The sequence below is a fragment of the Strix uralensis genome, chromosome 16, assembly GCF_047716275.1.
Source record: "Strix uralensis isolate ZFMK-TIS-50842 chromosome 16, bStrUra1, whole genome shotgun sequence".
NCBI lineage: Eukaryota > Metazoa > Chordata > Aves > Strigiformes > Strigidae > Strix > Strix uralensis.
This window is the reverse complement of record NC_133987.1, coordinates 18,573,604-18,599,055: the sequence shown is the minus strand read 5'-3', so window position 1 is coordinate 18,599,055 and position 25,452 is coordinate 18,573,604. Positions and strand designations below refer to the sequence as shown.

General features: G+C 34.9%; 1 protein-coding gene across 25 annotated transcripts in view; it reads left to right on the top strand.

Moving 5' to 3' along the window:
- RBFOX1 (RNA binding fox-1 homolog 1) overlaps positions 1-25,452 on the top strand; it is a 919,785-nt gene that overhangs the window by 284,565 nt on the left and 609,768 nt on the right. For 24 of the 25 annotated variants that reach the window (XM_074885636.1, XM_074885649.1, XM_074885647.1 and 21 more), the window contains one exon: positions 24,644-24,691. In XM_074885636.1, coding sequence (XP_074741737.1) covers positions 24,644-24,691 — 48 coding nt within the window. Of the gene's footprint in view, positions 1-22,111; positions 22,185-24,643; positions 24,692-25,452 lie in introns of those variants that run through there. The other variant, XM_074885641.1, reaches the window with a different exon arrangement.

Below are 25,452 nucleotides of genomic sequence, written 5' to 3'. Positions count from 1 at the left end.
GGAATTTCAGCTGTATTCATTGTTTTTTACTTCTTCCCTACCGTACTGTTTCCCTCCTCTTCCATTTCCTAATACTGTTATGCAGATAAAGATTTATAACATGTAAGCTTAATAGCACTAAACACTTGTTGTTTAATTGGTAGAGATTTGGGAGAAGGCCCAGACTAATTAACACCAATTCCTACTCTATTGCCAGTTTATAATGGATTTTAGGACCAGATCCTTTTGGAACTAAAGTTATATTGAAGGCATGTTGAAAATAAAAAATAAATTTGTATATGGCCACCTTGAGAAACCATCTGTTACCAGTATAATGCTTGCTTTTTATAAGTAACAAGACATACATACAGTATAAACAGTGAGTTTCCCTTTTGAAGCATTATTCATAACTACATAAAGTCTCCTGAAATTCTCTCCAATTATATCCATACACTTTTCATTTCACAATTACCTTTCTCTTCCTAAAGAGTGGAATATTTAGTGAATAATGACCAGTTTTACTACAGAAAGTCCTGATAGTGATATTTATTAAAGTTCATAACTAATCTGTTGTTTATAAAAATACAGAAACCAGAAAAATGTGGAAGAATTCTATACAAATGCTTAATAAAATGTCTAAAAGACAAAAAAGAGGAACGGATAATTACAGTGCAAACAGGATGAGATTTAAGTTTAAGCATAGTAGACATGTGGATGCGTCCTAAGCTATTCAAGCTCCTTTCTTCATAGTATCAACAGAGAAGGATACTTCTCAGTAGAGATCTGTCTCTGTTGACATAGAAGATGACTAGCTTAGATGGCTTAGCTAGCTTGTACACGGTTAAAGCCAGGTGAGAAGAATCCAGCCTGTAAGAAAAATGGCTCGACATCATTTGGATAATTTTCTACAAAGGCCTTGGAAAGAATAAGAACATGAAAGAAGTTTAGTGTCATCAGAATTTTCTGTCTTTTGAGCCGCTTCATTGTTTGGCTTCCATTTCATCGACTAAGCTGATATTAGTGGAATTTTCACCTTCTTCAAAGCATCTGCTTGAACTTTTGTGGTTTTAGGACCAGAATGCCCTGGATGTTAAAGGATTATGCCTTAAGATTTAACACCCTGTTTCTCTAAATTTTTCTCCCTTCTTCTTTACTGTCTAGCTCAGAGACTGTCTTTGTTAGCTGTGATTTTGTATTTCTCTTGTCACTGCAGCATATCGCTGGTCAGAAAACACAAGTTAAAGTTATTATTGTCCACTTCTCAATGTTAAAACAAGAATCCTTATGAAAGCCCTCTGTTTGCCCTTTGGAATACAGTGCTGTCAGAAGTGTCAGGGGAGAGTGTAAGCTTAAGCGGCCTGTCATTGTACGCTAATGCAAATCCTTTGTTGTTAATCTTGGTATAAGAAAATACAAAATTGGAATTACTTGATATGACTCTTCTAAAAGACTTGACATTGGATGTCTTGTAGCTCCCACTAGTGTTTGAAATTTTGGTCTTCTGGCACGTACTAGACAATGTTTCCTTTCAAATAAATTATCTAAAATGTCTAATGTATTTTTGTGTAATGATTTTCTTGTTTCTTAAATTAAGGTATCAAATACAGTTACGTATTTGTACAGGGTACCTAGAGAGATGGTGGGATTCCTGTCACTTCAGGTTTATCAAGGAAAAAATTCAATAAAAATCTTACAGGGTGGTTGATGTATGTTTGATTTGCTTCAGAGATACTGCATAGTCTAGAAGACTTCCAGGCAGAACTAAGAACTGGTTATTTTATATTCAAAATGAATGCTTTATTCCAGTTTGAAGAAATTTAAATTCTGGTTTCTTAGGGAAAAAACAATTTTTCAGCCAAGAGGCTGCAAGGTATAAATGCATTTAGTACGTCTTAATCTTAAATTTTATAATGTGAAGTTGCATGGAAATGATTGGAGTAGAAATCATTTTGGTTCTTGGCCAGATTTTAATTTTTTACCGGCCAAGCATTTTTCACTTGTTTATTTACCTGAAGATGAGAGAACAGTAGCCATTTAGCATATGGTTATATGAAACTCAGTGGATATTCCAGTTGGTAAAAAAATAATTTAAAATGTGTTATTTGTCATCAAGGTGCATGATATGTGACTAGCCTTTTAATGGCTTTTAGAAATGTGCTTCACATAATTTGAAACAAGCTTTCTTATCAGTATGTCTTGCAATTAATTTAATCTTGTTTCTGTTATTTCCACAGTATTTTTCAATTCAGTGAACCTCATTACATTTGCAAGTGCATTAAATTAGAGTCTGGATAGAAGGAGAGAGATGATTATCAGTTAATTTAATTATGTTTCTACGTTTGCCCATTTAATGATATGTCTGCCATTGTTGTTGCAAGTCTTAACTGCAGTAGCACTATGCAGAAATTATTTCCGATTCCATGTAAAGTTTATGTTATCTGATAACTCCTGACAACTAGTGGAGGCACACCTTCAGTAATTTATGAGTCTAATCAGAAATCATTTACTTTAAGTCAAATGGCCACAGTATGGAATACTTTTACTATATTCACTACATCATTATTATATTTTTTGACTTTGCATATGTGGTAATGATTTTACACAGCTTTACATCATTAATTAAGAAGCAAAACTTTAAATTCTTACTGTAACTGAGGAAGCAAGGAAGCATGCCATTGCACAGTTCTCTTCTAGGCGGTTAAACACTGTAGCTGATGAATGTTCTTGTTTTTAAGGAGGAGGAAAAGAGCAAAGTAAGCAAACCCCAAAATTCACCATTACGCAGTCCTTCAAGTCCTTCATATAAAATGGTCTTTACTTTTATCAATAAAATTATATGGTCATTTAAGGCGATGCTAAAACCTGAACTCTAGTACTCATCTTCTAATACGGTGCCTGTCAATGTTACTGCTTTTGGCAGTAACTGCTATTTTTATAGTTTTTTTCAACTCTACATTTTTTTCCTTAAGCTTTTTGCCATATGTTTGAAATTTCAAGATGTATGGCATTTGCCCTGGCATCTGGAATTCCTAAGGATATAGCTACTGAGACGCTCCAAAGCAATTCTGCATTACATGTGTAGCTACGTACTGAAGCATATATCAGCTGCATAGCTCATTAAAGGCAGATCCGTTAAGGCAACACATTTGATTTTTAGACATTTACAGATATCCAGTATTAAGGTGAGAGAAAAAGAGATTCAGCTGTTTAGTGAAAAATGCTTGAAGTTTTAAGATGACCATTTCCTGGATTTTTTAGTGTTTTAAGATCTGGAAGTAAATAGAAAACGTACTAAAAAATTATAGCAGAAATAGCCTGTAAATGAGAAAGCAAAATAAAAATGGGATCCAGATTTTACTAAATTGAGAACTGTTCTTCTGTTGTTATATTTTGAAAGTTAAAAAAAATTAGATTTCTTCTAACTTGCATGAATTTGATGAATCCCACATCCGATGACACACGCTCACTTCTGTTTACACCCATTATATGTTCTTTTCCATTTTGCTTACTTTTACTGTAAAGCTATTTTTGGCAAGGATGACTGGTATGCAGGCACTGTTATTTATACAACATAGTTCAGGGATATGCCAATATCAGGTGGATCCGCTGGAGTTTGTAACAATTAAAAATATCATTATTTCATAACTTGGGTTTTTTTTTTGGTGAGGGAGGAGTTAAAGTCAGAAGACAAACCACCTTCTCTGTTTATCTTACAGGTATCCATTTGGGGCTTTAGAACTAACAATGTGTTTGTTTTGAGTTGTGACTCATGATTGACAGTTCTTAACCATTACTATTTTTCTAAATAAGCACAGTCTTTACTGTTGAGCTCCATTGGGAAGAAATGTTTTGAATATCTACCATTACCCAGGGTCTCTGACAGAGTCCCTTGAGTAGAGTCCCTGGAAAAACTCCCGTGGGCCAAGACGTAACGTTATGCTCTTTTATGCTGCCAAATCATCATTTAGAGACTGCAGGGCAGGGATAAATCAAGCCATTTGTCCAAACACAGAAATAAAGCAAGGATTCATCGACTAGTTCCGCCTGTAATAAATAGTGTCCTATTACAAGAGTCCTCAACAAATGCTAAGGGCAGAAAACCAGATATGCTGTGACGATGGGTAGCAACCTGGAGAATTAAGTAGACTTAATAGATCAATGAAAATTTTGGTTAGCCATTTGATATATCAGAGGAAAAGATCTCTCCCTAAATGAGAATAAATCTACTTGGTTAATCATCATCCTACGTTACAGTAGTTTTGCATTCTCAAATTTTGTGGAAAATGTTTTTGTGCTTTTTTTTGCTTTGCTTTGCTTTTTTTTAAAACCACTGGTAACTTCCTAATTGACTATGACTTATTTAATGAGGCTTGCTGTACAGTGAATGATTTCTAGTCTCCTTGTTCTTGTCAGTTCACTTTTGCTGTTTTTCCCCCCAACTGATACTTTTGGAGGGACTGAAATGGAAAGATTAAATTCCTTAATATTCTGTGTTTGAAAAATACTGTGTTTTTCTTTCTGTCAGGAAGAATGCTTTCAAATCCCTCCATGGTCTAAGCTGCTGTGCTTGACATCTCATTATTTGACTCAGCTGTTTCAGTTTCACCTTCACCCAGCTAATTAAGTAACTCATTGAATGTATTATTCAGTATTTGATTCCCCTATCTGAGTTGGTGAGAGATGGAATTTAAAAAAAAAAAAAATCCCCTTGATGGGATTAGTGAAAGGATTGTTGCTCTGACATAGTGGACTAAAATGAGAATGAGCTAATGAAGTTGGCGATATATGAATCACATTCTGTCATTTTAGCAAGTGTTTGGCTGCTGGTGAAAGTATGGGGATTAGGGTTGCTTTAAAGTGATCATTCCTTAACTAACCAGATAGTGACCTGTTAATTGTTTCAGGACATCTGTAGTGTGAAAGAGGTTCTTCAGCTTTATTTACATTTTTTTTCCCCTCTTCAGCTGTTATCCTGCAGGGTATTGTATCATTATGTGTCAAGTCTAGATACGGGCTTTAGCTATTTATGGAACTTGGCTTTGTTCATCATTTTGGCTCCGTTACCAACATGTATTACTTTCCAGTGCTTTTAGCAATTTTTGAATAATTTATTTCATTTTCTTGGATTATAAATGTAAACAGGAGTGCTCTGCAAATGAGCAAAATCCAGTGTTCAACTATAGGTTACCCAATTGCGTTCTTCTTCCTCTGACTTTGACTGCATTTGTGACTAGGGTTTTGTATTAAAAGTGTTATTATAATTAATTTCCTTTTTGCTTTAGAATACCTTTTCTATAATACTTACATTAAGCCTCCTCAATTAAACATGACTGTAAACAATATTCTCATCCACTTAAAATCTACATATATTTATCACATTGGTTAAAGAAAACCTTTAAAAATATTTTTTTTTGCTAAATGCAAATTAACACAAAAATACAATGTCACCATGGAAATCTAGCCAAAGAGTATGATATTGATTTTTGATACAGAAGACTGAAGTTCTCCAGTGTATGAATCAGGTATGGTAAGGATTTGAGCGTCTCTCTCTCTCTTTAGAATGCCAGAAGAGTTTTCTAGTCAATTTGCTGTTTATTGTTCTGGTGCAAGTGTCTCCCTCTCCTCCTCCCAGGATTGGGTTGTCCTTTCAGCTTTGATCAGAAATACCTTTCTGGCTCTGAGAAGCCAATCTTGGCAATACTCCAGTGAAAAGTGATAACTTCCAGCGAGGTGTTCTGATAACGGAACTGGTATTGTCCACCAAAAAGCCGTTGGAAAAGCCCGAATCAAGGCATTCATAGAACATCTGATACTTTGTCTCTAGAATAGTTCTTGCAATACGTGTGTTCAAATGAAATAGTTCGAGTGAATCACAGTGCAAAAACAATCACTAGAAAAGCCTTCTCTCTGATTTTAAATGATCAATATTTTTCCTACAGAAGAATAAAAGTGATACAGTTTTTCAGTGATTAAGAAGTGTGAACTACATACTGAACAGTTTCATGGCAAAACAAAAAGCAAACTGTAGCAGCTTCTGGTTTTGTCTAATGAATGTTGCTTGTGCATTTCATTTTAAAGAACAGGATCGTTCTGGAGCTTTTAGAATATACATACACTCTAAATTTAGGGTAAAAAAGAAGTGAAGTCCAATCACTTTTCTTGGTTAAGCATCTATTTGATATTTTTATGCTGGGATAAGAGTACATGCTGTCTGTTTACCTTAATCTGGTTTTGATATGCCAAGGGAGATAGGCATATCAATGGAGAGATAGCAATGGGAGATATGCCAAGGGAGATCATAGTTCATGATATGCCAAGGGAGAAGGCTAACTTTTGGTAGGAAGTGATAGCTGTGGAACAGACTTTGACCTTTTTGTCTTGCTTTTGCAGATAGAGTTTGGTTTGTCCAGAAGGTTACAGTTCTCTGCAAGGAAAGATAAGTAATTGGAATGGGATATCTTTAGATTAGTATTCTGACAGGTACCTTTTAATACTCATCTTCTTGCTAATGAGAAGATACGTAAATATTTTATTAAGCTACTGAAAGACTGAGAACATTGTCCTTAATGAGACATGAGGTAGAAAAAATTAGACTCAGTCTTTCAATAATTTGAAACAGTGAAAAATATTAACTGTCCTATCAGACTAACAGTTGTTCATAATATTTATAATTGTATCAGCAAACTAAATTTGTATTCAGTTATTTTCTTGTTTTAAACTTGTTTTGAATCTATGCTTTTTTGCTTGCTTTCCTAGAGAAATGCTCGATCTTACTGGCTAGCAACATTTTTTAGTGCTTTATTCTAATGAGAAAAATAAGTTAATGCAGATATAAACTTAACTAAGTTTTTGGGATAAATTTAATGTATAAAAACATAGCTAGGTTTGTAGGTAATAAGTAGTTAATCAGAGTCTTTTTTACATATGATTGTCTTAGAACTTATGACTGTTTTTATATTTGCACATTTTTATTATATAATAAAATGCTGAATTGCACTGTACTTTTATGCAGTGACTTGAAAATTTTATCATAATAAGTACTTCATGAATATATCTGGTTTGAATTCATTTTCAGTGGTGCAATGGCATATTTTAGAACTTTAAATATTTTTTACCTAAAGTATGAAGTGATCTATTCGTATTAAATGCCCTAAAAATTCTCAATTATATTTCAAAAACTGTGTGTCCCCCAGATGGTAAGAGCAATGCTAGTCTTTTTCATGTGATGTGCTCTACCCAACCTCTTTGCTAAGGACAACTTCTTTTCATATCTTTTAATATTCTTTTTATATCCAAGTGTCTTTCAAGACAGTTTTTTTCCACACAGATGTGTCTATAGCTAGAAAATATATCTGAGAGAAATCTGCTAATCTAAATCTTCAAGTCTACAAGTAGCAAGATGCAGTCATGCCAGTATCACATTACATCATTTATGGCTATACAGAGAGATCAGTGAGGTGTAAAGAATCCAACTTTTTACTACGTGTTTGGGGACATGATGATTCACAGTAATTATAAACAGAAGAGTAGGTAAACATCCACTTTTTGCTAGTGCTTCCTCTGTATTTTCATTGCTCTTACAAATCTAACACTATTAATATTTTTTAGAGTGCGTGACAGTTGAATTTCTAGTTCAGTTTTATGTTCATAGCTTGGAATTCTGTGCTCACACTTTAGATATTAGTGACTTTAAGCACAGGTTATATTAATGAAACAGTTATGTCTTTTGGGTTTATCATTAATTTTAGGAAACTACTCATGTGAGTAATCAGAAGCAGCTGTTGGTTTTGCAGCAAAACATTAATGCATAAATGAAAAGAAATAGTGGATATTTGTATCAGTAACTTTAAAAAACAGTTTGGTGTAAGCATACCTCTGCTGTTCCTTGCTGTGGCCATACATTCCCACATTCAAACATGGTGGTGGGTTTTCTGAATGTACTGAATTTTTAGCTTTTACTGTATCTTTTTAATACCCCATATTGAAGTTTGTTGAAACCGTGCACACTAAACCGTGCATACTTCATTATCTCTGAAATGTTTCTTCTTGAAATAAAAGGCCTTAAAGGTGTTATTCTAATAATGTTTCAAATTACAACTAATTTAGTTTTCTACTGTTCGGCTGTTTTCCATATGTAAAGGGTAATTTTAGTCACAAGGCTGTTGTAAGTTGTTTTCTCACTGACTTGTCCTCTAGAAGATTTACAATGTATGCCTCTGGCCTGAAGTAATCCCAAATGCAGCAAGGCACCGTATGCTGAATTATATTAGGTACTAAATTATATAAAGTTTTTACTGACTGGGGTAGACTTTCCTGCCTGGGCAACGTATTTTAGCAAAAGGGGAAGTTAATGCCTTCAGTTCTGATGAACAGCCCACAAAGAAGCGGTTTAAAGGAGAATGTTGTCCCTTCCAGACAGAACAGACCAGCCAGTCGTGCTGAGGCCAGTGGAGAGATTTTTGCTGTGATGTGCTTGCCTGAAGTGTTCAGAAGCAACCCTGTATTTCTGAGAGATCTCAGAAACAGCTGGAGAGTTTGCAGTTGCACTAAGTTCCTATACTTGTTCTACAGTACCAGAATGGTGATCTCTTTGGTCCTATGCTGTTGTAGAGCTGTAGTGCATATCACCCTTAAAGTTACACTAATAGATTCTTGAAAGTCACCTTTTTTCAGCTTCTTTGAACCAGAGCCTGTGTCACTATAAGTTTTCCTTTCCAGTGGTTATGCTGAAACATTTGCAATATTTCTGAATTTCTTCTAAATTTCAGAAGAGGGTTGATCAAATCTGTTTACTTGCTCTACTAACAATTGACTAAAGTCACAGTCTTCTAGTGTTACCTGACAAATAGACCTCTGGAATGTACTTTGCTTATCTGAGGGATTCCTAGAATTGACAATGTCACATAACTGTTCAGATTTTTAAGCATCTGAGATTTTGTGATTGCAGGTTCTCAACATACTTTCGGAATGTTTGGGATATGCCATACTGTACGGAATTGAAAGGATTCTGTCTGGCTTGCAGTTGCATAAAGATAGCTGCAGCCCTGATCCAACTTGGGAGTTGCGCAGCTGGGAATGTGTGCTGCAGAAGTGTGTGCTAATTTTATTCTCCCCCAGAAAAAGCATGTCTTTTTTGTCTCTCCTATTGTAAGCTTTGTCCCTCACTAAGTTACCAGGGGGGGTTAAAAAAGAACTCATAGGCTAAGCAAGGACTGTGGAGAAGCTTCACCTAACCCAAGAAGCTCCCAAGAAAGGGACCTTTCTTTTCATGATGCTGAATTTGGTGAGTTTATTTTTTTCCTTTTGTTTGTCTTTTTAGTTGTTCAGGGCAATATTTGAAATGTTAACCTTTGGTACAGGGACTTGGCGTTACTCTTGTTCTGTGTTTATGGTGGTTAGTGCAACTATGACAGCAGGTAGAGCTGAAAATAGTAGCATTACTGTAATTTCTTTTTTATTAACAAGTGTGTTATAGTACTTTTCTTGAATATGGAAACATTTCATCTATATATTTAGGTTACTACTCTTGAGCCAGGAGGCCAGTTCTCCCATCTCCTGTCTTCAGCATTTAGGCATCCCAGTTTATACAATTTCTCTGCAGGCCGTTCTGTTACTTCCTTTTCCTACTGACAATTTTAATATACAAATATAAACCATACTATCTTGCTTTTCTCTCCTTCTATTCCATTGCATTCAAACATAGCTTTGAAACTCCACTGTTATCACTATAATGTTGAGTGTGTATGCATTTGTTTGTCTACATCGTGTCCAGACCAAGGTCTATCTGTATGCGTGTACAAGTCTTCTCATAGATGAACATGCCTTATTCTCCTGCGTCTCAGTTCATGATGTTTGTGGTGTTATTATTAATGCCTTGTAATTCCTTAATTACCAGGTACTGATTTTATCTATCAGCCAATATACTATTTTCTGAATAACTTCCATTCAAGTCTACTTGATCTCTCTAGGCTTGAACCTATCTGGTATTGCTGGATGTGGAGTTGGAAATATTTTTCCTAGTTTCAAAGAAACAAATCATTTCTCTCTCAAAGAGTATAGTTGTAAAAATATAACAGCAGTTAACTAAGGCATCATCACAGTCTCAAGATTGCTAACATTTCAGTGCAGGATATAAACATATGGTATATTCTAAAGTAGATAAAATAATACTCTTCTTTACTCTTGTAGACTGTAATTTTCCCAATTTCTTCTTCCTTGAAACAGTTAAGTCATATTCACAGCTTTTTATTCAGCATATTTTCTGTGGTCATTAAAAAGCTTAAAACTGACTTGCAAGTACAATAAAACAACATACTTAGTACCAAAATTGAACTCAAACAGTAAGTTATGAATATACAAAGTAGATCATTGTTCATCATTGTAGTGTGCAATGTCTACAAACAAGCATTGCAAACTCTTCTTTAGTTATCCAAATCAGAAATGAGAATAAAGGAAAGCTAAAGATACTTAAGCTTCTTCTCTTTGCTATAGATTTTAAACATCCATAGTGGGATAGCATTAGCAAAGACGTCGTATGGCTGCTCTAGTAAAGAAAGATGATTTAAGGCTTGTAGTCATTGTGATTTTTATTTCTGGAATGTAGAGTTGTTACTTCATCTTAAAAATCTTGTAGAAAAAAAATAGCCCTTTTTTCTCATAGAGTAATGTGAAAAGCCGAGGCTGTTATAACAAGAAATACTGTTTTGTAGAGCACGGTATAGTTGAGAACATGGATGAAATGGTGGTGGATAGCCAAAATACCAGCTGGGGAGGCGGGTATGGAAAACTTCAAGAAAGAAAGACTGCAGCAGCTTCAGAGATTAGCAAGATTGCTTAGACTCACTCTGAGCTTTGACACTGGTGCTTTTTTTATTATTACTTGGGTGTATCAAAAGTGCAAATGCAGTTCTTGAGGCTTTTCTTCACCTGTCAGAAATCCTGTGTATGACTTCAATTTTGAGGGCCTACTCTGCAAATTCAGTTGTATGGAATGTATTTTATGAACTTGGAGCAAAAAGAAGTTAGACTGGGAAAGGTGTTTCTAGACGTTGGGCTACAGAAACTTTAGCTTTCTGTCCTTGCTCAGTCCTGGTGGATCTCTCAGTCTGTGCTTTTGGCTCACAGTCACATACCCTGTGCGCTCTACGTTCAGGATGTTAGAGTTTCTGCATCTGTTGAAATACAGAGAGTATTATCATTCTTACTGTCATTACTGCCTCCTTCTACCCTGTACTGTTATTTAAATACTGGGTTTGGATATTATATGTATTAGATTAAGTTTTTATGTGGTTACTGAATTGTCCATAAATTATCTATGATAATTTTCTAGTCAGATTTAGAATCTGAAAAATGTTTCATGATCTTTATTAGTCTCACATACGAGGGAATCAACCTGTTGATCAAAACCTCCCTCTGTACTTACCTTTTCTTATGGAGTTCCCTTTGCACTTTGACATTCTTTAAAAGTAGCACTCAGTTGCTGATAAAGTAGTTGCCATGAGTGACAACTGAGAATACTGTTATTTTTGCTTTGGAGGATACCAGATGGGAATTATGTAAAGTATGGTTAACTGAAGCCTTCAAAAGACGTGCACATTTGTGTAGCTAATTTTGCAAGTGCTTTTTTGTTATTGTTTCATTTTTTCAGCATTGCAGGAGGTCTGAGGACAAAAGAAGGAGATCACGTATGCTTCATCTGTTGTTTGATTATAGTCCTCTGGAGTCTTTGATAGTTTTGATATGGGCTGACTTGGTCTTTTGAACCTTTCTTCATTAATTAAATTTTAAATCTTAGCATTTTGAATTGGCCAGCACAGGCAACGTTTTGTGGAGTAGAGCTGATACAGAATCTAAGTGTTCATCTGGAATTCCATAGAAAACCTTGAACTGGATCTGCTTTTCTGAAGCTTATTTTGATCTTTTGAACATCAACTTGATGTTGGCTTTACTGTATCATTATACTATGTTAAGAAGTGTTTTTTTCTGGCCTGATGTAGTGAACAAAATGTTAGTAGTTGGAAAATATCTGGTATAATTTACTAAATATTATCATTCAATTATCATCACATCATTTTATAGAATGTATTTCTCTGGCTGCATCGTTAATAATCATTAGGCTCAGTAATAGCAATTACACTGTAAATGGTGATGGTGATTTTCAGTATTTGTATTGTAAAATTAACCACAGTTTTAGGTGTTATTTTGAACACATTAAAAACAATTATGAAATTACTTATTTAATCAGTTTAAGCAGTCAAAAATCCAGAAGCAGCAAAAATAAATGCTTTATAGTTGGTGGGAATTTAAACCTACAGAAACAAGGAAACAAAACTGGTAGCAGATTTTACATTATTTTACTTGAAAATTCTTCATTATCGATCAGTTTTACTAAGTATCTTTTAAAACATTTACTAGTTATGACTGCAATTCCACAGCATTCCAGGAATTCGAAAGGAAATAACTGTATCAGGATTCCCTTAGTTAACGTTGGTCATGCTAACAACTTTCTGTTTTGCTTTAATAATAACATTATTTTTACTTTGGTATTTATAACACTTCATTCGTGAAACAATAGATAATGCAAGAGAGAGTTTGTGTGACTCAAATGTTTTTAAGGATAACCTTTAAAACTGTCATATGTTTAAACAAAAAACTGAAAGTAAGGCTATATAAAACCAGTGACCAAAAAAAGTCTCTTTTCCCAATTTTATACTAATACACCTGTAATTCTTCTAAAAAATCAGAATTTCCAACAAATTATCTTATAAATGCATTTAATATTTTTTATTTTGATAAAAATATATTTTATTCTAATAAAGCCGATTTAGGATCCTTTCAGTCTTCAGCGAGGGTTGCAAAGCAGTTAATTATGTTTGTGTTTAAGTATGCATGTTTTAAAGAACATCAGCTTTATTTTAGTGGAAGATACTACTATAATTCTTTTGTTTGTGTTCAGCTATGACAAGATATAATAATATTTTTCCTTCTGTTTTAGAAGAGTATATATAATGATTTTCTTCCAGAGGATGTATTAGTGGTCTTGTAGTCCTGTTTTTACTTGATAAAAGCATAGCTATAGCAAATGAGACCTAGGGGGCTCAGTGCTGATGCTACGGAATTTATTGTTAAAAGATCACTCTTTGTTTTATAATATGGGGTCAAAATATATAATGAAAATACTGTTCTTTGATGAGGGAATTTAAGCATTTGGTCTTACTGTAACAAAGAATGTGGACTTTAATCTGCTAATTATATGAAATGCATTCATGCTTATTCCTTGTGTTTTGGATCAGCACATTAAAGTACGTCAGTACACTGCAGTGATCGCTTTGATAAAGTTTAAACAACTTAGCAATACCATGGGACCTCCTATTTCTTGTTTGAGTATAGTGAAGGTACAATTTGATTTGGAATTTTGGTTATCATTTAAGTTGCAGTTAAGATTTCAGCCCTGAAATTTGCCTTAAAATCAAAGAGAAATGCAAGTTTTATGAGTGTACAGCTGTTATGAGTGTTTGTAATTTGATATCCTTGTATAAATAAAATCAGAAGCTCGTTAATTGGCAGGATACCAACTAAAACACTTTCTCTGATTTGGATTGTAAATCATTTTTCTTCACTCAGCACAGTTTGTTAGATAGAAAAGTTTCAGCCTATTTACATTAAAACAGTGGTTCTTTTCACTCATTTTAATACATAAGTATTATTATAATTAGAGCTACCCCCAGTAAGATCCTTGCATTCATAAAGAAGAAACACACAGCTTCTGGGCACGTTGTTTGCCAAGTTGACAAGCTATGTATAGTACTATTAGTTGAGGCACAAATTTTTTAATAGATTCCCCCCCCCCCCCCCCCCCCACCTTAGTGAAGAGTATTGGATTTTACAGTTCAATGAGTATTTGGTCGTTATCATTCATGTGCTCTATTATAGTTATTGTTAATGGTTATATGAACAGCAAAATAGGAAGCATATATCACCTGTCAGCTTATGCTCTGTGTACCCATCTTGGGTTAAATTATGGTAGGATTGATTAGCAGAAGCTCCTTTAAGGTTCAGAATTTGTGTTCAGTCTTCAAAGAAAAGTTTCAGTATATTAGGATCAGAAATTTTAAATTGGTCTTGCCAAAAAGTAATTTAAAAAATTTACCAGATGTAATAAAAGTGTATTAACCTGGTTTATACAGAAAGAGGGAGAAATATGCTTTTCTGCTATAATGTGATTCTAACAACTTTTTAGTTTAAGGGAAATGTGTGCAATTATACTTACCATAATTCATCAAGGAAATGTTCTGAATACAGGAACAGTGCCATTTGTGCTCCATCAAAAATTGGTTTTGATGTAATCAATTTTTTAGCTCTTGAAACTGATCTACTGGCTCTATTTTACTCTGTTTTAAATTGTGCAGCGTAGATACTATTCATATTCATGCTTGGGTAACTTGATGAAACTGGAAGTAAAACTTCTTAAGAAGCACAGAGGTGCGTATTTAGCCTATAATGTAGAAAGAACATATATAAAAATGTAATGTGGAGTTAGGAGGTGGGTGATCAAAGCTCTGATGTACTTTTTGTCCCTCAGATTCCTTTGGCCATGCTGAGTTGGCATTTCAGAATATGCAATCCTTTATTTTCTGTAGATTTTTTTAAAAAAAATAATGCCATCAGATTTGATAAGACAGTCTTTTAAATAGAATTTTGAAAGAAATGTGGCACTGTTTTTTTCCTGGTTCAACACATCACCTACTTTATTAATTAAACTGGAACATTCAAATTTTATGAAGTGTCAAATAATTGAAGATTATTACCAAAAAGACAAAGGATTCTCCCTAAGATTGAGAAATATTTCTTGGTATGAATTCTAACATTTGAGAGAGACACCTCTCTAAAGCATTTTAAACAGTGATATAAGTGTTCACTTTTTCACTGGTGAAAAGAATAACTGTTGACGTCCGATCAAATTTTGATTAGCAAAATAAAAGCAAACAAAAGGGTGTGTTCTTCCATATAACATGTATTTAAACTGTGGAATTGCAGTGGGATATTTCAGAGGGCAAAAGTATGAGGAGTTTCAAAAACAGAACGGATGAGTTCATAAGATAAAAATCTCCTGGTTATTAAATGGCCTGAAACAGCTACTAGCTCAGTGTGTACCTCAACTGCTTGTATTTAGAACCTAGTTACCATACCTCTGCCTTGCTACAGAGGGTTCTGAGGTGGAACAGTACCCATGTGTATACATGCATTGCACAGAAGACTTTATACACCTTCCCTAAGCCTTTGCTGCAGACTACTTTCTGACTGTCTGACTTCTTTATTACTCCATTCCCAGGGCTCTGATTCAGGCCTTCAGGAGTCAAAGAACGGTCTTAGCAATCAGTGCCCCAGAGAGAGTACAGGCGCTTCAGTGCGAGACATGGTTTTAAGGTAGATGAACTTCTTATCTTATCCAGTATGGTAGAGAGCCTGCAGCCTAAAGCTGAAGGCTCAGTTCATCATTGGTGCATTTAAGCAGAAAAGCTTTGTGTTTAGACATGAGGGAAGATGAGAGCTATAGAGGTTCATTTGAGGTTTCATTCCTGTACAGCTCCTAAAATTCATAGTATGATGCTTGATGCTTCATTCCTACTGGATTTTCTCCATTGAATAGATGACTTAACCTGTCTAGTGAGTGAGAAATTGCAGATTATGAGACTAATAAAGATAATAACCTTAGAAAAATAGCATTTAGATGGCTAGGTTCTTCCTTTCATTTCTCTACTAGTTTAAGAAAAGGAGGAAGAAAATGATTTTCTTATTTTTTGATGGATCCAAATCCATTTGTAAATTAACTTCTTGTTACACTGACCTTTTGCTTTAAGATTATTTTGGCACTTCTCTCTTCCAAATCCTGTAGCTCATTTCATGCATTCATCCTTCATACACATCTTTTGGGGGAAAAAAATTGCCAGTCTGTACGTACATCAGTTTTAAAACAAATACAGTAGCTATTATTTTTCAGTTGTGTACTGAAGTATCTTCACATACTATACAGTATTACATGGAGAGATGCATAGGAGCCTTTCAGGGCTCCTATGTGACCAGTATCTTTTTAACTATGAGGTTCCTAAAAAAATTTGGAAAATAAATGGGTTCTGATGTCTTTATCATAGTATAGCTTGGCAGATATTTCAAAGGAAACTGGTCTTGGATACCCTACACTGGGCATAGAAGAAGGAATCGCATCTCAGTCACTTTCTTGTGGCCAGCGACAACAAAAGATCTGACTATTGGTTGATAAGAAAACAACTCAAAGCTGTGGCCATTCTAAATTTTACAAGCTTGCTGCCTGAGGCTCTAGTTAAATTCTTTATTTCTCTTGGATGTTAAAGCAATAGCTGTTGTCCTCAGAGCTTCTTTTTAATTTGCTCATGATAAGAATAGTCCTTTGGATAGAGTCTTCACTCATGCCTTTGTTACCACATTCTTACTAGTGTAATGATGCAGAGGTATGCCAGGAAGTTGAAATAAGTTTCCATATGTGAAGCACCAAATAATTTGTGACCTGACTACTTGTCACACTTGTGAATAGGTAGAAGCTGAAAAATAATAAATTTGTGATTGTTGTGGGTTAACCCCAGTAGGCAGCTAAGCACCACCCAGCTGCTCGCTCACTCCCCCTCAGTGGGATGAGGGAGAGAATCGGAAGGGTAGAAGTGACAATACTTGTGGGTTGTTCATGCAGGGAAGCCTTGATTCCAATATGAAATCATTTTTTGCTTTTTTGCTCAAAAAAAATATAGTGAATACATAACCAGTTTATTATGAACGTAACTGTTTTTACTGCTTGGAGATAGACCTTTTATGAATATATATTAAAAACATAAAACTCAACCTTTTGTGACTGAATCAAAAGTTCAGTGTAATAGCAAAGAAAAAAACCCAAACATTTTCACAGAGACTTAATTTTATGGGCACCTACTTTCTTAGTACTGCAGTCATCATACACCTTCTTTGATTAAGGAATTTCTTTCCTGACACTCTGTAAGCTTGAAAATTTGCTCTCAGTTAAAATTTATGTTTACTTTTTATCAGTACGTAGCCCAAAAGTGACTGAACTCTGTTCAAAACTTCAACAAAAATCCTCTTCGGTCTTGAAGTCAGTTATTTTTGTGAACAGTAGACTTAACTGAAATAGTTTTATTACGGATTTGTACTCTGTGTCTTCAGAGTCCCCACTCAAAAAACATGGGCTCCTTTCCCAGCAGCAACTTTAGTATCTTGACTTCACATAATGGGTCCTCCCCATCTCAGCGTCCTCAGATCTCTTTGAGGTCTTTTAACAGCTGCTGTAGTGGCTGGTTTTGCAAGTAATGTTTGGTCTTTTCCTTTTACTCAGCCACTAACTTATGAAAAATACAGGAACATAATAACTAGTGGGCTTCTATTTCCCTGTCAGATGTGGCTGAACTTAACAAATATATTCTAAAGGTGTTGAGGTACTTGAGGTACAAAATAATTTTATATGCTTGTTTACTTTAAGAAACCAGGCTAAAAAAGATAAATTTCTCCTGGAATCCAGTTGTCCCCTTACGCCGTTGTTAATTTGAAATCCTGAACTGTCAAATTAGATTGCTTTCTATAAACATTGCACCGGCACTTTGGGTATGTATTGCCAGTTGTCTTACTCAGCTTACCTAGTGTGTAGTCTGTGTTGAAACCACACTGGCAGCTCTATCAACAGCTCTTATTTTGGTTTTGTCAGGAATATATATTGATCACCTAGATTTCAGTGACTTAAAATATACTCATATTTATGTGGCTATTGATCCACTTGACACCTAAGGGGATATTAATAGATAAGTAACATTTACAGTTTAAAAATTCAGTTTTAACAGTTTAAAACTGCTAAAATTTACAGTTTTGAAAATTCTTGTGATGGTGGTTAACCTGAATTTGCTCCTGAAGTCGCACTTTTTTTCCAAATCAGTTAAAAATTAAATATAATGAGATTTTCAAAGGATTCTTTAGAAAATTGCACACAAACTAGACAACAGAAGTTGCATATATTTTCCCACTTTGCATCTGAAACTGAAGATGGATTCAGATGCGATTGTGTTGCTTTTTGCATTGAGCATGGCAACTTCCAGCCTTAGAAGTAGAGGACCATATAGAAAAGAAGTTTCAGATTTGACCTGTAGATCAAAATTATGTTATATATAGGAAAATTAAATGTTTTTGTGCTGTTCAAACTAATAACTTTATCTAATGTAAATTTGTGTTGACATCTTTGAAAATTAAATATTTACTAGCCCCCAAATTAAGTTTTAAGCTGATATTTTTCTAGGCTTCAGAAGCAAATTCCTATAGATACAGCTAGATACTTCTACATGAAAGATTCGTGTCTTAAAATTAATGCATCTTTTCAGAAAATGCTACATATTTTTTATGTTATTTTGTGCAGTTGTGATGATCTAAGGACATAGGCAGAAGATTTACGCTCAGGTAATTTTGCATCATTGGACTAATGAAAACATATGTTTGGAGAAATTAGGTGAGTTGTGTGGCACACAAAGGCTTGCTTTCTGTGCTGTGGAGAGATGTGTCTTTGCATCTTCAAGTATTTAGAGTGTATTTAGGAGAAGGACAAGTAACTTACAAAGTTGAGAGAATGAAGAGGAAAAGAAGTGGGAAATTTTCATACACACCAGTCCATAAAGCTTTATCAGCAAGTGGTACCTATTTCCTCAAACAAGTTTTATTAATGAAAAAAGTCAAGCTTTTTTGGGGCAAAAAGTTTTCAGCTCTTGACAGCCTTGAAAAGTGTAAATGAACATAAGCAAAACACTAGAATCAGAAGAAAGAAGAGAGTGGGTATCCACTTACACAGCCGGATGGTGGGTGGGTACGTGGGAGGGCACACACAAGAGTCCCTTCAAATCTACATTAAAAATACAGCAGTATTTTTACAAGCAGTAATTTTTTATGATAAAATTTGTCAGTTCAGTTTCAAAGAGTTTTGTAAACCTTCCTCTTAAAGTCTGTCTACTTTTAGCTAGAAACAAGTAAGCTCCCCAAAATCTTAAGCAGCTTGATTTTAAATCCCTGATCAGATAGATTTCGTTTTTGACTCCAAACAACCATGAGACGAAAGATAAAGGTGCATATGACCCAGTCTTCTCCTGGTTTGTGCTTGTAGGCACAAGCTTCTGTTAGTCCAGCAGTTAGTAAACAGAGATGAAGCTACTGCTTTCATAAATAAAGCTCTTCTCTTACATATTTCACATTGCACTGTTGAAGCCATTAAAATCCTGGAATTGGTTTCTTAATTTGATGAGGCTTCTGCCTGAGTTCTTCATTTTCTGGGGACAAACTTAGTAAAGACTTGAACGTCACATTCTAAGGTTTCATTTTTCATTTATTTTCTTCTTCAGTAAGTATTACTGTGTGCTTAATTTGTTCTCTGGGATGGATAAAATGCAACTCATATGAAATTCAAATGAATTTTTCTGCTGGCAGCCTGTTTGTTAGCAGCAATAATGAAATATAATGGCTAATGGATAGTGAAAAAGATTAAGTATTTTCCTCAATAATTCAGGCCTTTGATATATTTAAGCACTTAATAAAAATATCCAGAAAAATCAATAACCTAGAATTTGACTGTGTAGTTTTTAATTTTTTATATATATATATATATTCTTGTTTTCCTTAACATCAGGTTACCTTTATATATGCTTTAGTCATTAAAAGGAATCTGTTTCACTTTTAAAAATTTTAAACCTGAAACAAAACCCCATACCCCTTTTATTTCTAAATCTACAGGCTTTTGATGAAATTGGAAACAAGTGTTCTGAAGAAAAGACATAATTTGTATTAACACTTGTTGGGATGCCAAGGATATGTGTCAAATACCTGACCAGCCTGGTCAGTGCAATAGATTTATCTTTCATGGGAAAAGTTGAACAAGATTTTACAAGGTTATTTGCTTCCACCTACTGACCGTTCTCCATATTACAGACAAAAACAATTGAGGATATACAAGTTCCAGAGTCTCATCTTTCCTCCTTCTGATACAGGCCATGGAAACAGTGTGTGTACATATGAATTCTGTTTGCCTTTTATATTTTGTAACTTTCACATGAAAAAGAAAATGTTAGAAATTCAAATAATGTTTTTGAACTTCTTTTTTGTGATGTAACAGTGTTAAAGTGCCTCATGTATTGTTCAAATCTATAGGATTTTACACTTGCTTTCCAGCAATGGTGCTTCTTAATCTCGACTACTTCATACAGTTGGGAAATTTGCAATACTCAGAGTAAAATGACAGTGCTTTGTCATTTTGCACTTACAAAAAGTAGCACAGATGTCTCTTAGAGAAGAACATTTGGATTTCTTCCCTTGCTCTGAGATTGACAGATGATTCATTTTGATGATTTTCTTTTTTAAAGCTTAGTTTCTGTGTACATTTTTTCTTCAAAACAGGTATATCTAGGATGTAGATGATGTGTACTCAAATATTTATATTTAAATATATATTTGATTAAACCAATAACTTCACTAGTTTAAGGAATTATAACACTAATTGTTTCAGAAAAATTGGTTTGTTTTGCTTGGACAATTAAAGGCTGAGATATGCATGCACGTCCCTAACATGAAATACTCTTGTCAATCAAAGATAAAGTCTGTCTGAGTTCAGTTACACCTGGTATCAAACATAGACTTTCTAGAGACATCAGATGCACAACAAGCAACTCATAACTGTTTCTACAGAAGTGACAAACTACTACAATTGTTTTTAAAAAAAACCTGTTGCAAATTACAGTTCATTATTCAGCTAAGAAATTTTCAATTTATTGATTTTTAAACAGACTCATTATTGTCTCCTATTATTTCTTCTTCACCTACTGCATGAATTTTTACTGTACACATTTTTAACTCCTTCCATCATTTTTACCTGGTTTAACTGGTTTAACCCCTTTGGACTGAGGATTCTTGAATTCTACTTTAGTCCTTCTTCAGGTAATGTGTCAGTATCCAGAGTTATACTTTATTAGAGTGTCTGGATTTGTGAGGATTTCATCCATTTGTAAAGAAGAATCCTGTTCAGGAATCATAGAATGGTTTGGGTTGGAAGGGACCTTAAAGATCATCTAGTTCCAACACCCCTGCCATGGGCAGGGACACCTTCCACTAGCCCAGGTTGGCCAAAGCCCCATCCAACCTGGTCTTGAACCCTTCCAGGGAGGGGGCAGCCACAACCTCTCTTGGCAACCTGTGCCAGTATCTCACCACCCTCACAGGGAAGAATTCCTTCCTTGCATCTAATCTAAATCTTCGCTCTTTCAGTTTAAAGCCATTACCCCTCATCCTATCACTATATGCCCTTGTAAAAAGTCCCTCCCCACCTCTCTGTCCTGTAGCCCCTTTAAGTACTGGGAGGCTGCTCTAAGGTCTCCCTGGAGCCTTCTCTTCTCCAGCTGAAACCCCCCAACTCTCTCAGCCTGTCCTCACAGGGGGGTGCTCCAGCCCCCCAAGGATCTTCGTGGCCTCTTCTGCACCCGCTCAAGCAGGTCCATGTCCTTCTGATGTTGGTGCCTCCAGACTGGACCCAGCACTGCAGGGGGAGTCTCAGGAGAGTGGAGTAGAGGGGGAGAATCCCCTCCCTTGACTTGCTGGCCACACTTCTCTTGATGCAGCCCAGCACACGGTTGGCTTTCTGGGCTGTGAGCGCACGTTGCTGGTTCATACAGAGTTTTCCATCCACTGATACCCCCAAGTTCTTCTCCCCAGGGCTACTCTCAATCCACTTCCATCACACTCCAGTCATAGGAGCCATCTCACCACATCTCTGTGATGCCAGTAAGATTGTAGCCTTACAGGCACGCGCATGTCTCTAGCTCCTCTTGTTTATTCTCCATACTACGGGCATTTGTGTAGAGGCATTTAAGTTGGGCCCCTGAACAAGGAAGTCAGGCTTTGTATGATAAGATATATTTAATAGTTGTTACAATCTAGGTTATTCTCTGATAATGTACCTAAAGCAAGTTTAGGCAATATTTTAGAATTAATATTTGGAATACCAGGAACAGTAAAATAACAGTAGACCCTGATTTTTTTTTTTTTTTTTTTTTTTTCTTGTCCTTGTGCAGAAGTCTGAATTCGGGTCTCTACTCTTGAAGACATATAGCTATTTCTTTACCCCAATCTGACTTTGCATAATTTCAAAGGTAACCCAATACCACTCTTTCTTGCTGGCTTCAATATCCAGTAATATTGAAACGATACATATGTAGTTTTCATTGCTAATGGGGCAGTGGTTAATTTGTAAGATTCACTTTCCATATCTTTAGATAGAAAACCAGAAACTATGAAATGAAATGATTGTCTAATGTTCAGGGATAAAACACAGAATAGAAATTAGGTCATTTGATTTTCAGCCTGTATCTTTTCCTCATGGCTGGTATCAGTTAACTTCCAAGCACATTGTCTCTTTAATTCCTGATTGCAGCATTGAAAATCTCAGCTGGATTGGCCTCAACTGTTTTCAGCTGAGCTGCATGCTTAATTTGTACCTTTTGCCTTACTGGTTGTAGACAACCATGCAAGATAAGCTGTGCTGAGGGAGAGATAGATTCTGGTTTATCTAGGTAAAACTGCATTTTTAATTCACATTGAGTAATGAATGCTTAAGAATTTAGGTTTTTTAGCAATTGATTTTAATGGGAAGTAATACTGGCAAAATAGCAAACTAAAATCTTCAGTACATAGCGTAAGGGATTTGAGTACTGTTAGGTCTTGAACAAGGCATATTCATCATACTGAGAGTTTGTAATAGCTATGACTAGAATCTGATAGGAGCTCCTTTATTCTGCATTCAGTTAATTTAGGTCAGTACATGAGATAGAGCCACACTTGTCCTTGGTAATATGAAAAGATATGATTCTTTTTTGAGTAACCAATAAATATGTTAACGAACATTCCATTATTTCAAGAAGGTGACTTAGGGCATAGCTAGCAGGTGAAGAGAACTGGTGCTTATGAAGTTTGAATTCATTCCTCTGAGGCAGAAAGCTTTTAAACAGTTGAGCTTTTTTCCTCACTCACCAAGAAAACCTGACTATAAATAACCAAACAAGCTCAGGAAGTCAGCCATGTAGGCAGAGGTAGTATTGCCTTATCCACCAAATGGGAGGAGAGACATGGTGAGAGACTGGCTGGCTGCCAGTAAGTCACACTTGAAAGAAAATTTTTGAGTGTCACATTCCACGAAGTACAGTCTGGTCCCCACGAGAAGTATTTTGAATATAAAAAGTATCTGAGGTATTGATTCATACATGAAACTAACTAGAATTATTAAAGATTTTTGTTGGAAATATGCTGCTTAAGAAGTGACAGAGAACTTAATATCCCTAATGAAAACATATTTAATATAACTTGCTGTGAATGAAAGTATTTTTTTCAGGAAAGATTGATTCCTCTTACTTGATTGAATGATTTCATTTTTTTAATTATTTTGTAGGTATATGGCTTAGGTAAGAAGTCTTTGGCATTGAAATAATACTAGTCCTTCATTTAAGATGAATAGGCATGGTGTTGAAGAAACATAACTTTTTTATATTATATTTGCTTTCATTTTTAATAAGAGCTGCTATTAGCTATCAACCTTAAATTTGTAGTTTGGGATTTATGTAGCAAGTAACTCTAGCCAGTAATTTAAAATCTGATGAGAGTAGGTCTAGCTTCAGTGAGAGGTTGGGGAAGGACTGACTTTTAACAAAAAATTGTCCTTCAGCTGTATGTAATTATTTTCCAATAGGAATCTCTAAACTTGCAGTATGTAAACTAAATTAACTTCCAAGAATAGCCTCAGTAGAAAAGTAAAGTTGAAAACAAAAGGAAAATCATAATAGGTCACTTCTCTACAGTTTAGTGACTTGAACTATATTTGGCTTACTCAGTTACCAATAGTAACATGTTGTACAAAGGGGTACTGTGAAGAAGGAAATGTTTTTCAGACTATAATTTTTGTGATAATGATTATCTACATGCCTTCAGGACTGCTGGCAAAAATTCAAAGGTTCAATGAGAATCAAAATACCTTAGGAATGAAAGGAACATGTCCTGGGTGTCATTAGGTTTCAGATTATTTATTTGACTCCTGAAGAAAACATAGGTCCAAAACATATGTGTGTGTGTATGCATGTGTATATATGTACACACATACATATATACATATTTATATTAAATGGATGCTTGTTTATTCTTGCATGTTGCAGTGAGATTCAGGCATAAATGTCTTCAACATATCAAGTCCTAGTAAGCACTCTTGAGAACAGGCAGAAGTTTGAGCAGTTGTTTCCTCTTAAGGTTACCTTTATATTTTTTTAAGCTGCCATCACCAATTAACTACACTGGCTGGCTACACTCTATTGGAATAGGTTTGGGTTTTTGTGATGTTGCAATCCTGTGTTAAAGTTTATGCTTGTAATAGTTTAATAAACCTTAAAGCCATAATACTAAACATTGTACATTTAAATATACTATATATACAAAACCAACAGTTTAGTAAAGCGTAATAGGTTGAGAAATCCACTTTTCAAACGTTGATGCCCTTTCTTCATCTCGAGTTATTCCCACAACCCTGGTCAATATGCTTTGTGACATAGTCTTCTCTGTTTCTTTTCAGGATACTAAAGCAGAGTGCAGTTCCTGTGTAGAAACTCAGGACAGAAAAGTAAGTGGCTTATTTTAATGTAATTTGTCAGGCAATTCTATTAAGTGGGGTGGGTTTTTTTGGTTGATTTTTTTTTTTTTTTTTTTTTTAAATCATGTGGAATTATTTTGTGGTGTTTTATGTTATGTATGTTTTAGAACATTTTCCAACAGCAACTTTCCTAATGTTGTGTTTTAACTTCAGTGGGGACAACATAGTCTTACTTTATCAAATATACTTCTGTTGGAAATCTGAATAACTGCTTGTTCAGAAGGGAATTATAATCTTAATTTCATTAAACTATGAACAGTTTAAAGGGCAGTTGCACTTTCTGTTCTTAATTTCCATTAATAACAAAATCATTGTGTCATGTCGTTAATGATAATGTTGGCCTACCATGTTAAATATTTGTAAAATAGCAAGATAAGGACTGCTTTTTCTTGCTTTATAAGCAGTATCTTTAATACGGATTTTTTTCCTTCTAAATGGTTGATGTTTAAAAAAAGTTTATCTTCTGTTATTTCCAGTTTTATAGTCTGTGAATGAGTATAAAATATGTTTTCAGCTGTGTTCTTCACCTTGTTAGCTTTTGGTTTTTTAAACAGTACGTTATGGCATGTATGCTTGAATATACTTGAATAAAGTTACATTTTTAGAAGGAATTCTTAAATTGAAGTATTATCAGTTTCTGCTCTAAACTGAGCAATGCAGAAAGCTGCCTTCTAGCACTGACAGCATACTCTCAATACTCTCAATTTATGTTTTGAAACAGTATGTCTTTA